Source organism: Protopterus annectens, chromosome 10.part0 (assembly GCF_019279795.1).
Source record: "Protopterus annectens isolate FY-2018-M chromosome 10.part0, PAN1.0, whole genome shotgun sequence".
In the NCBI taxonomy this organism is placed as follows: Eukaryota; Metazoa; Chordata; order Ceratodontiformes; family Protopteridae; genus Protopterus; species Protopterus annectens.
The window spans coordinates 649,283,149-649,298,669 of NC_056744.1; the positions used below are offsets into that span (position 1 = coordinate 649,283,149).

Sequence of the window (15,521 nt, forward strand, 5' to 3'; positions counted from 1 at the left end):
CTCCTACCAAGCACCTTGAAAGTAGTCACAGACAATATGACTGTCTTGTGGTACATAAACAAGCGGGGGTGGAGGGTGGGGCAAGGTCTTACACTCTTTGCAGCCTAGCCATACAGACTTGGTCTGTTGCCTCATCTCTCCAAATCCACCTTCAAGCAGTTTACATTCCTTCAGCAGAGAATGCTATGGTAGGCACTCTCAGCAGAACTTTTGCACCCTCTCACGAATGGATGCTTCACAGAGAGATGTTCCTAGAACTTGTACACAAGTGAGGTATTCCTCAGACAGACCTGTTTGCCTCCTCCCAGAACAGTCAGGTGTCTCTGTTTTGTATTAAGGATGCACGTCCCCTGGCCTGGAAAGTGGACGCCTTCTCTTTCTCTTGGGCTGGGATGTATCTTTATGCCTCCCCCCCTTCACACTGATTCAGAAGGCCCTCCTGAAGATTCAGAGGGACAAACCAAAAATCCAGCTAGTGACTCCCTTCTGGACAAGACAGCATTATTTTCTCCTTCTTCATCTTCTAGCCAAGGGCAATTATCACAGGTTACCCCACCATCTAGACCTACTCACACAAGACAGGGGGTCCCTAATACACCCTCAGGTGAGCAGTCTCAGGCTCACTTTATGGGCGATAGGGTTCTGATCCCCTTCAGGCACCTATACTCAGAGGATGTACTCAATGTCCTGCATGAGGCCAGGAAATCCAGTACCAAGAGAAATTATGTGGCAAGATTCTCCGGGTGGTGTCATAAGAAAAAACAGGACCATTTATTCATGCCTGTACCCGTGGTCCTTTCTTACTTGTGTGAGCTTCTCCGTTCAGGACTAACATACTCTTCAGTCTGCCATTTCCACTCGTCTTCCTTTGGTACCTCCTGTGCCATCCAGATCGGAGGTTAAGTTCTTTGTAAAAGTGGTCCTCCATATCAGACCCCCGCAAACCAATGCCTCCTACACGGGACCTGAATTTTGTCCTGGAAAAACCCACTTTGCCCATTTTGAGCCAACTCACTCTGCTTCACTGAAGCTGTGTACCTGGAAAACAATAGTGCTGGTGGCCCTCACATCCGCCAGGTGGGTATCTGAAATCCAAGCCCTGATGGCCACCCCTCTTTACCTCATCTTCCATAAAGACAGGGTCTCCCTCAGGAGTAACACTTCCTTCATGCCTAAGGTGGTTAATGAGCTATCCTTGAATCAGACCATTAACTTTTCTGTCTTCTTCTTCTTCCCTCAACCTCAGAATTCCTGTGAAAGAACTCTACATTCCCTAGATGTCCACAGACAACTCTGGTATTATCTGGACAAGACCAAACTCATTAGATTGTCTGACCTCTCCTTTCACCCAAGGCCTTGGGGAAAGCAGTTTCTAAACAGACCGTCTTTTCATGGATATCTAAGGCTATCTCTGCATCCTACTCCTTTCATAGCAAAACCCTACCTGAAAGCGTGAGGGCTCATTCCACTAGAGCAGGTGTTCCCTCAGCTGCTTTCTTCAAGGGGGTAGACTACACTTCTATCATAGAAGCTGCTACCTTGGGTCATCAGTCCATACCTTTACCAGACATTACAAACTAGATTGGCTTCAAGGGCCAGAAGCAGTTTTGTTAGGTCCATTCTACATGGCCTAATAGACCAGTGACCTCCTCCCAGGCTCATACCTAAAGCTTTGGTACTCTCCCTACAGTAATGAATAATGCAACATGAGAATAGAAGGACATAGAATAGCTGTGCAAGAACTTACCATAACCTTTGATGTCCTTCTCTTCCATGCTGTAGTATTCAGTCCCACCCTCCTACCCCCTCTTTAGCCACCTGAGTGGACAGATTTCTCGCCATCTACCAAACCTCAGCATCAGGCATATGCTTCCAGGAGGCACCCTTTGGCTGGTATTACATGTGGGTCTGAAAAGCATCCTCCTTCCTCTTCATTGCTTCTATGGGTACTACTGTATGTGACAATCCATTCTGAAGTGGGTACGTGCAGACTTTTTTTATAACCAGCATTGGTTTATGGCTCTGACATCAAACATCGCACACACCGCTGCTCCTAAGACTTTGGTATACTGGCCAGATGCCTGGTGCTGCAGGCAGCAACCTCCTTACAGTAATGAATACTGCAACATGGAAGAGAAGGACATCTAAGGTTATGGTAAGTTCTTACACAACTATTCTATACTTCTTATAAGGTGGTTTCTGGTAAAAGAAAGAGGGATGCCTCTTTTCCTGCAGAGATTTAAGATTCTAAATCGGACAGGAAAATAAAGGGACAGATGCAGGGTTTTCTCCTCAGTTTTCTAATTCAGTCTCAGAGGAGATCTCAGTTTCTGATTCTCCCTCTGTGGTTTCTCTTTCACTGAGACTATTTCCAGAATGTGCCAGTGTTTTTAGTGGAAGAACACTGAGGTTTCTCAGTCCCTCAGGAAATAACTATGGGCTGTTACAGAGGGAATTACCAGAATCTGCAGCCATTCCTCCGTTTCTGTCAGCTTTGGGAGTATATGTGTGCCACAGGCTGCAGTTTATTTAATAGTCAGCCTGCTGTTCCTAATAATGCAGATAAAATGTGTAAAGTTCCTCACCCTTTTAAGTTTTTATCTACTTTTTCCAAACCTGACCCAGCAGCTATAGTTGTAGTTAATCCTACTGCTGCTAAACATTTGGTTATTTCCAGTTCTACTCTTTCTGGCAAAGATGGGAAGATTATGGGGAGATCTGTGGCTGAATGTGAAGTCAAGGTAGCATGTACTTGCTTTCTCCCATATATGGAACAGTTTTGAGGTACAAATGGTTGGTAGTGCTGTTTGTTTTTTTTTCCTTGCCCATTTTATAAAACAAAGTAAAACCTATTCAAATATTGCAAATGCAAGAACTTTACAAATATCCTATAAAATAAACTAGAACGGTCATTACATTCATGTGTAGCAGTTAAACACAGACTTTTCCAGAAGGTGCTCCTGACCTCCATTTTGATATTGTAATATAAGGAAGGAAAATTGACCAATAAAATTGCTAGTTATCTGTGCATCCGATGTTTTTTATTCATGGGAGAAAACTAGTGAAGGCTACTTAGACCTCACATTCCTTTACAGACTCTTCTCCAGTACAACGTTTTTGGATAGTCAAAACAAAAGAATGTAGTTTTCATGTAATCCAGTTACCAAACAGACACACACACACACACACACACACACACACACACACACACACACACACACACACATGTCTGCAGTGGATATAAAAAGTTTACACGCCCCTGTTAAAATGCCAGGTTTTTGTGATATAAAAAATGAGACCACAATAAATCATTTCAAAACTTTTCCCACCTTTAATGTGACCTATAACCTGTACAATTCATTTGAAAAACAAACAAATCTGTTAGAGGAAAAAAAAATAAAAAACGTACAATACACTGGTTGCATCAGTGTGCACACCCTTAAACTAATACTTTGTTGAAACCCCTTTTGATTTAATTACAGCATTACAGACTCTGTGACCGAGCTCAAAATAATTATTTCCTTAGTTACAACAGTTTGCTCCCCAACATTTCTGACAAAGTACTTTACATTCTCAAAAACATGTTACCAATTATTTCTTTCATTGCCATCACAACTCTAGCATTTGCTGTCTAATGGAGGAACAGTTCTCTGAAGTCTGCTTGGGGTATAAAAATTCCTCTACAAACACTTCCTTGCAAAATCTTTAAAAACAAATTTTCAAGATGCTATCTATGGAGTACCACCACCTGGACTATGATGGTGAATTTGTGCAACTCGGATCCAAAATGTAACTTTTGAAAAAGACTGCAGTGCAATATTTACAAATGGAATTTGAGAATGGCACACAGTCGTTTGATTGAAGAGGCCATAAAGTTACTACCCTAAAATGTGATAAAAAGTTAGAATCTTTCATATTTTTTATTGGAAACTGATTAAATATAAAATAGTGTCCTAACATAATTTTCACCTGATACCCATAACTCTGCCAGAACTTAAATTTTGAGTTTGAATTTTCACCATACAGTTTATGGACCACCACAATCTAAAATGTGATTCTGAATTTGTGCAACTCTGTTGCAAGATGCAGTTTATGAAAATAATTGCAAAATGACATTTACAAATAGAATTGCAGAATGGCATACAAGAGTTAAACAGAACTACCCTTAAGAGTCATACTATATTGGGAAAACAACTAGGAAGTTGAAAGAGCGTATAATAGAGCACAAATCTGAGATAAGGGCATGTGAGAACAATGCCTTATTTAAACATATTAATGTGCATGGTGTAGATCATAATTTTAGGTTTAGGGTGATTGATGATGTCTATGCATCCATTAGGGGAGGTGACATAGGAAATCTATTGGAAATAAGAGAGTTTGAATGGATCATTAGACTATCAGCTGACAGTCCACCTGGTCTGAATTCTGCTGTCTCTTTAAAGCCTGTATTGGCTAAAGTACAGCGTACTAAGATAAAGTGATAGGTATGATTATATTTTCCATATGTTTTTGTACATTTTATGTTATTATATGTATATAATGTATTGATGTTCTTCATCTCACATTGCTGCAGTCCTTACACTTGGGTAGTCCGCTGTCCTCGGTCGGCCCGAATATCAAAGTATAAGGCTGACGTCGGTCAAGGCGCATTTGACTGACATCAGGACGTCAGGGTACAAATGCGCATGACCGACGTCATATCCTCAGTCTTTTTTGCTGCATGGTCCGATGCAGAAGCAGCATTGCAAGTGCCGGTTGGCGTTCTGAGATTTTTCGATTTGAAGTTTCAGACCGAGTTCAAAGTTGGCTAAGTACCCGTTGGAATATTTTAGTTTTTCTTGCCTCAGTGATTTACCGGATGTCAGAAAAAGTCAATAATTGCATTTCTTGTGGGAAACAGATACCGCATAGAGATTATCATACTTTGTGTATTCCTTGCTTAGGGCCTGAGCACGACGTTGTTGGCTGTCGCTCTTGTGCTAGATTTAATAAACGCACTATAAAGAGAAGGTTGGATTGTGCAAGGTTAGTCTTTGGGAAGCGGTGTAATTATAAAATGCCGTCGGATGCTCCGCCCGCTTCTTCGAAGAAGCGCAAGGACAAGGCAGTTAAGCCTAGGCTAGAAGTACCATCTGTACCGGACGCCGGTTCTTTAGAGGTGTCGGTGGAGCCGGTGGCTCCAGCGGAGGTTTCTTTGTGTTCCCAGGGTGAGACCTTATTATTGCAAGATGTGGCCTCTCAGGAGGCAAGTCAGGCTGAGGGGCTTCTCAGGTTACTATACTCCCTTCCTAGGGTGGCTAGGCCCTCTCCTTCTGTTTCAAAGGCTTCTCCCAGGGGCAGGCCAGGTTTGGCTTCAGTTGGTGTTACCCCTAGCTCTTCAGGTACTGTGCCCAAGAAGCATATGCTTAAAATGGCAGAAGATTTGATTACTTTAATTAGGGGTTCTATGCCCCCTCCTGATAAGAGACCTAGGTTGGAGCCTGAGCTGGGGGGTTTTGAGCAGGTTTCGGATGTTTCAGAGTCTTCGGCTGAAGACTTGCAGGAGTACTCTCCTTATTCTGATTCTGATGTGGATAATTCTACTCCTTCTGCTTCTCCTCCTGAGGATTTTTCTTTTTCAGAAACTCTTCATTCCATGAGGGAGCATTTTAAGTGGGAAGGTCAGGACTTCTCGGATTCCAGGAAAAGGCTTAGGGAATTTTTGTTTTTACCCCAGCATAGGCCTTTGGCTATACCTCCTGTTTTGGATGTAGTAGAAGATGTTTTTACAGAGGCTTCTCTTAATCCTGATTCTTTGCCTCCTGCTCCTGTTAAGCGGATAGGTATTACAGGGTGCCTGAAGCTCATAAGTATCTTTTAAGAGTCCTAGGGCTGACCCAGAAACTGTTAGTCAGGGGCCTAAAGGTGTTAAGGCTTCTGTTGTTAAGAATCCGGTTCCTGCAGACAAAGAGGCTAGGGCCTTGGATAGATGGGGAAAGAAAGTTTATACTTCTTCCACTCTTGCTATGAGGGCTTTGAATTGCCAGTTTCACATGTTGAAATACCAGAACTATCTCCTTTCACAATTAAAGTCTAAGGTTGATGCTCTGGCAGTAGGTATTGATTGTAAGGAGTTGCAAGATTTAGTGCATGTTTCTGAACAGGTGGGTAAGCATTCTTTGCAATGTGGTTTTGATGCTGTACAGGCCTCATCTAGGGTGGCTGCCACTGGGTCAGTTCTTCGAGGCACGCCTGGCTAAGGGATCAAAATTTGTCTGAACATGTTAAAACAAGGATTTTAGATGCTCCTTTACAATCTGATGTGTTGTTTGGTCCTCCTGTTGAGTCAGTTTTAAAGAAAATGGAAGACAAGGCTAAGTCTATGCAGACTGTTAAAGATTTTTTGCAGGTCCAGCCTCCAAAGTTTAGTAGAAATTGGCCTACTAAGGGGTGGGCGTATCCTTCTTATGATTCCCAGTCTAGGGGTAGATCTAGGCGTGGTAGGGCAGAGCTCAGGGCTCTTTCAGGCCTAGAACAGGGAGTTCTCCTGCACAGTCTTCGGTGAGGGCAGGGGTCAGTCCTTTCGTAAACAGACCCAATGACCTACCTTTTCAGCTGCCAGAGCCTTCTCGTTTGGCAGCACCTTTGGGAGGAAGGTTGGCACTTTTCAAAGAAAATTGGGTTTAATTACCCAAGACAGATGGGTATTGGATATCATTCACCACGGTTACAGGTTTTATTTCCATACCTTGCCTCCTTTCAAAGGCATGCCAGACATTCCTCCTCAACAAAGAATAGAGGCTCACAAGCAAATTTCTCTGTTACTCCAAATAGGGGCCATACAGCCGGTCCCTCTGCCAGAAGTGGGCCTAGGATTTTATTCTCGCCTGTTCCTAGTACCAAAGAAGGGGAACACGTGGAGACCAATTTTGGATTTATCTACCCTCAACACTTATCTGGACATTCCCAAGTTCAAAATGTTGACGTTACAGCAGCTTTTACCTCTGCTGGGCAAAGATCATTGGATGGTAACTTTGGATCTCAAGGAGGCTTACCTTCATGTTCCTATCAGACTAAGTTGCAGGAAGTATCTGCGTTTTCGAGCTGGGACTTCTCACTATCAGTTCTCTGCATTGCCCTTTGGCTTATCTACTGCGCCCAGAGTATTCACGAAAGTTCTGGCTCCAGTGATAGCTTTCTTCAGGCTAAAAGGAATACGGATCTATCCTTATTTGGACGACTGCCTGATTCTGGCTCAAGGAAGGGAAGAGCTTCTTCATCATTTGGAATATGTGATAGCAGTGCTAAGATGCCTGGGGTATTCTGTGAACGAAATATAGTCCAGTCTAGTACCCTCTCAGGACATGTGCTTTCTGGGTGTGAGACTGAATACAGCATCCCAGATGGCCTTTTTAACCCCGGACAAACAAAAGAGTCTATCCCTTTACTTCCATCAGCTATCTCTTCAGTCCGGGCTGACTGCAAGGACAGTCCTTCAAGCCTTAGGGTTCATGGAATCTTGTATTCTGGTGCTTCCCAATGCCAAACTGCATATGAGGAAGCTGCAATGGTATCTCAAAATGTATGGACACAGCACTGCCAGGATCTAGACACTGTCATTCAAATAATACCTTGCATTCAAAAGGAATTTTTGTGGTGGGCTCAGGAATGTCACCTAAACAAGGGACTCTCTGTGACCCGGCCAGAGGCGAGTCAGATTTTAACGACAGATGCCTCAGACAAAGCTTGGGGAGCTCATCTAAATGGAAAGTGGATACAAGACAAGTGGCCTGCCAGACTACAACATCTACATATCAACCTGAAGGAGATGTTAGCAGTCCAGTTTGCATTGATAGCTTTCAAGAATTTACTTCTTCCAGGGCAGGTGTTGATTCTAACAGACAACACAACTGTCATGTGGTACATCAACAAGCAAGGGGAACGATTCTTATCCTCTATGCAGGCAAGCAATGATTTTGTGGGAGACTGCTCTCAGTTTACAGCTCAATCTTCAGGCAAGGTTTCTGCCAGGAGCACAGAACTCCTTAGCAGATGTGTTGAGCAGACGAATTATGGATCCCCACGAGTGGAAATTGGATCCTCATGTATTTCAGAAATTGACAGTGTCATGGGGAACTCCAGACATAGATCTGTTCGCTTCTCCACTAAACCATCAGCTGCCAAAGTTTTGCACAAAAGGTTTCATCCCACAGCTTGGAAAGTGGATGCTCTTTCTTTCAATTGGAGCAATCTTCATGTGTATGCCTTTCCTCCTCTGCCTCTCCTCCCAAAGGTACTTCTAAAGGTCAGACAGGACAAGCCAAGGATGATTTTAATAGCTCCAGATTGGCCTCGACAGCACTGGTACCCATTACTGAGAAGTCTGGTGCGGAAGCCTCCATGGCCTTTGCCTTCGATTCCACACCTGTTGTCACAGGAGGACAGCCATTTGCTGAATGTCAAACTTCACTCTCTTCACCTAACAGCCTGGCATATTCTGTTTTGAACCATAGAGGGTCTCAACTTCCACAACAAGTTTTGAATGTGATTTTGGAAGCTAGAAGGCCTAGTACAAGGAAAGTGTACGCAGATAAATGGAAGAGATTTTTATTTTGGAGTGCAGCAAAAGATTTTGATGTTTCTGAGCCTAATTTGAGTGTGGCTCTTCAATATCTTACTGAGTTACTGGACAAAGGTTTGTCTTTCTCTTCTATTAAGGTTCATGCTGCAGCAATTTCGGCTCACTATGATTGTGTCCCACCTTTGTTTTCTCATCCTTTGTTCAAGCAATTTCTTAGAGGGGCAAAGAATATAAGACCCCACGAAGAGCTCCTACTCCTGCTTGGGATCTCAATTTTGTGTTGGAGAAACTCACTCTACAACCTTTTGAGCCTGCAGCTACTTCTGAGTTGAAATATTTATCATGGAAGACTGCTTTTTTGTTGGCAATTACCTCTGCAAGAAGGGTTTCTGAATTGCAGGCCCTTATGGCAGTTGAGCCTTTCTTGATTTTCCATAAGGATAGGGTATCATTACGTACTAATCCTTCCTTTATGCCTAAGGTGGTTTCTAGTGTGGCTTTAAACCAAACTATTCATTTGCCTACTTTTTATGCAAATCCCCAAAATAAAGGGGAAAAGATTTTGCACACTTTAGATGTACACAGGCAGTTGCGTTATTATTTGGACAGAACTAAAGGGTTCAGGCAGTCTCAGCAGTTGTTTGTTTCTTTTGCTTTGAGTTCTCAGGGCAAGCCCGTGTCAAAACAAACTATTTCTAAGTGGATTGGGTTTTGCATTGCTTTCTGTTATTCCCATCATGGCAAGGAGGTTCCAGCTGGGATTAGGCCTCATTCCACTAGGGCTACTGCCACTTCAACAGCTTTTGAGGGGTGGCAACCAAGGATATTTTGGAGGCAGCTACTTGGAGTTCAGTGCATACTTTCTCTAGGCATTATCACCTGCCACTTTACTCTAAATCCAGGGCTGGTTTTGCCACTGCTATTTTGCAGGGCATGTTGGCAGCTCCTGCTTCCTTGTAATTAGCCATCCTCCCTTATCTCTGCTTTGGGATTCTACCCAAGTGTAAGGACTGCAGCAATGTGAGATGAAGAACATAGTACAGTTTTGTACCTACCATAAATGTAGATGTTCAAGATCCACATTGCTGCAGTCCAATTCCCTCCCTCCTTCCCTCTGCAGTTAGAGGTGGTTGTGTGGGTTGGGTTGTACATATTGTGTATATTGTATATTTTGTACATATAGTTAGTGCAAGGGTGGTTGGTTGGTTGTTTGCTGTCTTTTGGTTTTGACCTTTATTTTTAGGGTCTTCTGACATCTGGGGCAAGAAAAGACTGAGGATATGACGTCGGTCATGCGCATTTGTACCCTGACGTCCTGATGTCAGTCAAATGCGCCTTGACCGACGTCAGCCTTATACTTTGATATTCGGGCCGACCGAGGACAGCGGACTACCCAAGTGTAAGGACTGCAGCAATGTGGATCTTCGAACATCTACATTTATGGTAGGTACAAAACTGTACTTTTTAATTGATGATCATATGATGCTTGGGCTGCGCGTCATGTGATTCTCTATGACTCCTATTTAAACTGTTGTTTTTAATGAACCTGTATTAAGCATTGAGAAAGGGTGTATAACCTGAAAGCTTTGTGTTGTTATAAAGGTCTTTTTTGCTCAACATTGTTGTCATTCATTGGATTCATTGATACAGCTTTTTGTGCCTACGATTTGTGCCAGAGCATTTTTCTTTTCTTTTAAGCAACAAACTTATTTTCTCCAACAAACAATAACTGTAGAACATAGCTAATTAACAGTTGTCATAATTATTTTCCATTCGTTCATCTCTTATTTAATGTGGTGCAGTAACTACATCATTGGATGATAATCTTTCCTTTTTCATAATTCTAACACCTTACCCTTTCATATCAACTTCTTTTGGATCCATTTGTCCTTCTTAATATTGCAGATCCCGTTACTTATACTGTCTTCATATTATATAATTCAGTGCAAGTGTGACTATGGAGTCTGCTGTCTTGCAGGGGGGCAGACTAGCATTCCTGAGAACTTCTGTTTGATTCGGGTAATGCAGAACTGCATATTGATCTGTGTGGTGAGGTTAGCCTGTTAATTCTGCAATCACTTTCCACTTTTGTGGGTTTCTGTCTTTTGAGCAATGACATCAGTTCTGTAGGTATGAAAGCAATGGGATCCAAGCCTTTGTTTTCTTCAGGAGGCCATTTCTATGCAGTTTGCTCTATTGAGACGGATTTCCTAGCTCATCTATCTTGAAACTCCCAACTGTGTGTTTTTTTTGTAATTATCAAACCTGTATTCACAGTGAGCAAAACATACAGTTGTAGGCATAAAGTATGTTGTAGAGTCACATAAAGAACAAATAATATAGGGGTACATTTGACATCACTTTTTAGCACGTCATATAATCATACAAAATTCCACATGCCAAGACTTTACAATGAGTTGCAGTGCCAGAAAGAAAGAATAATCCCCAAAACCAAACTCGTTTCCATAAACATAGTCATTATATTAACTGCCAACCATGTGGAAACTTAAGAACATTATAAAAAGATCATCAATCGTATTTAGAATCAAATGAGTCCATTTTGCAACAGTCTTCTTTCAGTGAATAGAAAGTCTTTTATTTCAGTCTTGCAACAAGATTATTTCAGTTCTGTTTAATGTGTTTACATTAGTTAGAGTAATCAAAAATAAAAGACATAATAACATTAATCTTGCCTCGCCAGGTTCATTCATACATTCTCTGCAAGTCTTGTTTTAGTGGAACTCGCATGGGACATTCCTAAATTATATGGTAGAAATCATGTGGCATACTAGTGTTACACCTCCAAGAACTTGGCTTTACTATAGGCAACATTCCAGCAAGCCTGGGTAGAGTGCAGAAATGTTTAAACAAACATTGCCAACCAAAAAATGAAACCTTTAAGATTTGGTTGCATACCTTGAAATTACCATTTCTTTCTCCCATTTTTGCTGTGTTACCAATATATCAAGATCCATTTCTTGTACCACTCCAGATTTATAGGTCACTGAGTATCTTATACAAAGTGCTAATAACTTTGCCTATGTGGGTTTTGTTCCTGCAATGCCTCAAACCACCATCCATCCATAATGACCACCAGACCTCTTTCTAGACAGTATATAACCTGAGTTTTCTTAAAAGTAGCAACAATTAATCAAAGATTTCTGTAGAAAATACATTTCCATCTATAAATTCTGTAAATTGGTCTCACAGTAAAGGAATAGTACCCAGCATCAACTGTTCTTAATGTATCACTTTTGGAAAACTGTTTGAAATTCTTGTGATTTTCTGTATTCCCAATACCTTGGCTAGATTATTAGGAAACACATCTTCTAGCCATTCACCTATATTAGTCTTCTTAATCACCAGCTTAATCGGTGATATTTTAATAACTGTGCTAATTTGTTATTCGCATATTTTTAAATCAGAGAATGTAGTGCTGAAATTCTTCAAATAAGTTCTGTATAGGAATAATAGGGAAAATTCTGACACCACTATTGCTGAAATAGAAGTCTCCTACAGTACATTGCTACATTGAGCAGCCCATATAAAGGCATTGATGGTTAGATGCAGAGGACAAGGATTCCATTTCCACAAAACAACTTCAGGAGATACACACAGCATGATTTGTGAATAATGTGTGAAGATGTGTAAATTGTAGACTGAGGCAAGGAAACCACTGGTCAAATGTGTCGGGTATTTGCAGATCAGCCATATGGCTGGATTGCCATGAATGGTGGTTTGTTCCATGAGGCATTGTGCTGCTGATAGTGGCTTCTGGTGTGGCAGTAGTGATGTCAGCATTTTTTTTTGAAATTTCTATATAAATTGCTTTAAACACAGCAGGCTACAAATAATTGCACCATTTTGGAACTGAGGAGTATGCCCTGGGATTCAGAGAGATTCTGAGCCATAAGTGCTAATCTGCTAAAGTGGGTTGATAATTTAGAACAATGACAAGAAGTTGCAATTCAGGGACAGGATAAAGCTGCACAAGGAGCATCTCATTTGCAGCTGATTACCATGTCACTGAATCTAGCACATTGCAGTCAGTCCTGACAGTGCTAGTTTTCTCTCTAGCAGCCACTCATCTTGGTAGCATGGGCAACCTAACAAGCACACACATATCCGTACAGCTACAAGTCCTTCAGACACTCTTACAACCCCCCCCCCCCCACATACAGATATGCAAACAGAGATGACCATATGTATCTCCCACAAGGCACACGTCCAGGAAGACATGCACACACATCCATGCAGCTGTATTCACTCCCTTACAGACACACACTCGTGTGCGCGCACACACACATATACATACACACACACACACTCTGTATTGCCTACTTGTGCTTAATGTATGAATTAGTGCACACTATCTTGTACACATCTTTCCCTTTTTCCTTCTCACAAAAAATAATAGTAATGTGGTAGAGAGATTACGTGAATATCTCTATTATGTTATTCTGGTGTCAGCTCCATTTCCTGGGAGAGCTCTTGGGTAATTAATATTAGCTGCTCCACCAGCCTGCCTCACTTGGGATGCGGCTTCACCAGCAAGACTCCTGTCTGCTCTGTTTGCACTGTAGGCATAGGTCAGTAGTCTGAGAGCAGTCTGTGAAATGTTCAGGCTTAGCAGAATGTGGGAGTGAGGCTCTCTGAATCCCGGGGATGGTAATTATGTTCAGATTTTGAAATTCTAAATTACACAATTTGAAGAGTTAATGTGCTGTTTTAGTAAAAAGATTTTCAGTAGGTGTTTTTATATGGACATGGGAGGGGTGCTGCAACAGTGCCCATCTTACATGTGAATTGCTGCAACTCAGAGTTGAGCCCTCATCCCTATCTATTTTAATATTAGGCTTAAATATGTAATCATTTAAAACTTTGGGACTCCAGTATCATTATTCCAAATTCAGGACTTAATGGCCTTGAAGTACAGGAATGAATATGAAAGCTTGCTTACCTTCACATTGTTTATTTTGCATGATGCTTAATATAATAAGAATGAGATTACTTGTAGGCATAAAGAAAAAAAAAGAGCTGTCAGTGTTTGATAGTTAATGTAGAATTGTATTTCAGATTCACTACACGTTATTAACAGCAAAAATGATATTAGCTCTCTGTTTCTTATGGATGTTGTCTTATCTCTTTAGAGTACATCACTGAAGGTTGCAGAAGTTGGCAGGAATGTATAGAGCATTCATTATAGTTTAATAGTTACTGTTTTAAAATATCCATCCCTAGAATATGCTGTTTGTTTGTACTAAAAATAAAAATAAAATCAGGATCATAACCGAACTTCACTTAAGAAAAAGGTCGTAAAAGTCCCTAGCAGAATTCAGTAAACTAGTTGAAGAGTCCTGTAAGTAGCTACCCAAGTAAGTGGATTTGTGTGGAAGTGCATTTGTAAAGTACTGAGTAGTTCTACTATCAACTCACAAGTGACTGGTATTTAAAATGCATGATGAGATGGTGCATTTTTGTAGTAATATCTGAAATACATAAGAAAATTGTATATTTTGAACCACATTTAAGAAAGTTTCCCAGAAAACTTGATCATGCTGTAAGAGGTTGATGCACGTCAAAAAATTTTTGTTTATGTCCCATTTTCTTATAAAATCTTCTTTTTAGCTGTTAGAAAGACTGTATACAAAGAATTACATTTTTTAAATTTGTTTTGCAGGTCACATATTACAACCAAGCTAGCCCAGAGGTTCTTCCTTATATCACTACTGATATAGCAGGACTGTCATCTGGTTACTACACCACATTTGAAAGCTGCCTTAAATATATTGAAAGGAACAAGAATAATATCACATTATTCATGCAGGAGCATAAACTGTAAATACAACATTGCTGTTGAAAAGAACTGTGTGACGGAGTACGTACTTCTCAAGCCATAAGCCTTGGACTGAACTTTTATTCAGTAATGGATTTTATAAATAACATCTTCATACTTAGGGATCTTTTTGTGGGCTGCATTTGCCGTATGTCTCCTTTATAACTGTATGTAACCTGAGTTCAGTTATTTACTATAAGTTACAGGGTAGGCTAGTTAACTGCCATTTCTGTGAGCTGCACCTTACTTAGTAGCAGGTAGAGCGTTTCACTTTTGTGGTGCTCTTAGCCATACTCACTGTGTGCTGCAGTCAGCAGGGTCTTCAGAATAGAACCATAGGGCACTGATGCCACTGTGTGTGATAAAGGTTAATTTCTAGATTCTAGAGTCTTTAGAATGGGAGGTCTCGTTATGGATACCTTTTGTAGCTCTGTTTATGTATGTTTGTGCACTCTCTTTAAAGGTTGTTGCAATACAATGCCAGTACACTTTCTCTCGGGGCAATGATGTTATTCTTTAACAAATAAATTAATGTATAGGTGTCTCATGGTTAAGCAAAAGGTAAACAAATGCTATTCCAAGCCAGTTGCATTAAAACTAAGTGTGCATTCTTTCAGATGGAATAGTTTGAAGCTTCATATTTTGATGTCATTGGGACACTGTTTTGTTTCAAAGGCCAGTTGCTGTATACTGTTGAATTTGCAGCTGTATCTGCTGCAATAAAATGCAGCTGTGATGGCGTGACGAAATAAGCATGTTTTATCAAAGTTATAGTAAAGATGAAGACCAAAATAACTTTGAGGTTTTGATATTTCTTTGATTAAAATCTGCATGGGATGCATATTTGTTTTTTGGTAAGTAAAATCAACATGAAAATGTTTGCCTTGTGTGTAACTTTGAAAGCTTAAAATGGGCAAAACTTTGCGTCTAGTGACATGGGTACATAGTGTAGCTATTAAAAATTACCAGTGCATTCTCAGTCAGCTGGTATCTAAATAAGACATCAACCAGATGACCATCCAGCAGTAAACTCCTGAGTCATTTCATTTCTGAGACTATTGCAAGCCCTCCGTTGTTGTCATATCCCTAGCTTGGTCATACCTTTAAATATCCTGTAAAAGGAAG

At 40.9% G+C, this 15,521-nt stretch overlaps 1 protein-coding gene across 5 annotated transcripts in view; it reads left to right on the plus strand.

Moving 5' to 3' along the window:
* ACOT11 (acyl-CoA thioesterase 11) overlaps window positions 1-15,191 on the plus strand; it is a 506,836-nt gene extending 491,645 nt beyond the window's left edge. For all 5 annotated transcript variants that reach the window (XM_044085489.1, XM_044085490.1, XM_044085491.1 and 2 more), the window contains one exon: window positions 14,241-15,191. In XM_044085489.1, the coding sequence (XP_043941424.1) occupies window positions 14,241-14,402 (162 nt within the window). In that variant the 3' untranslated portion in view covers window positions 14,403-15,191. The remainder of the gene's footprint in view (window positions 1-14,240) is intronic.
* Window positions 15,192-15,521: the final 330 nt, after the last annotated feature.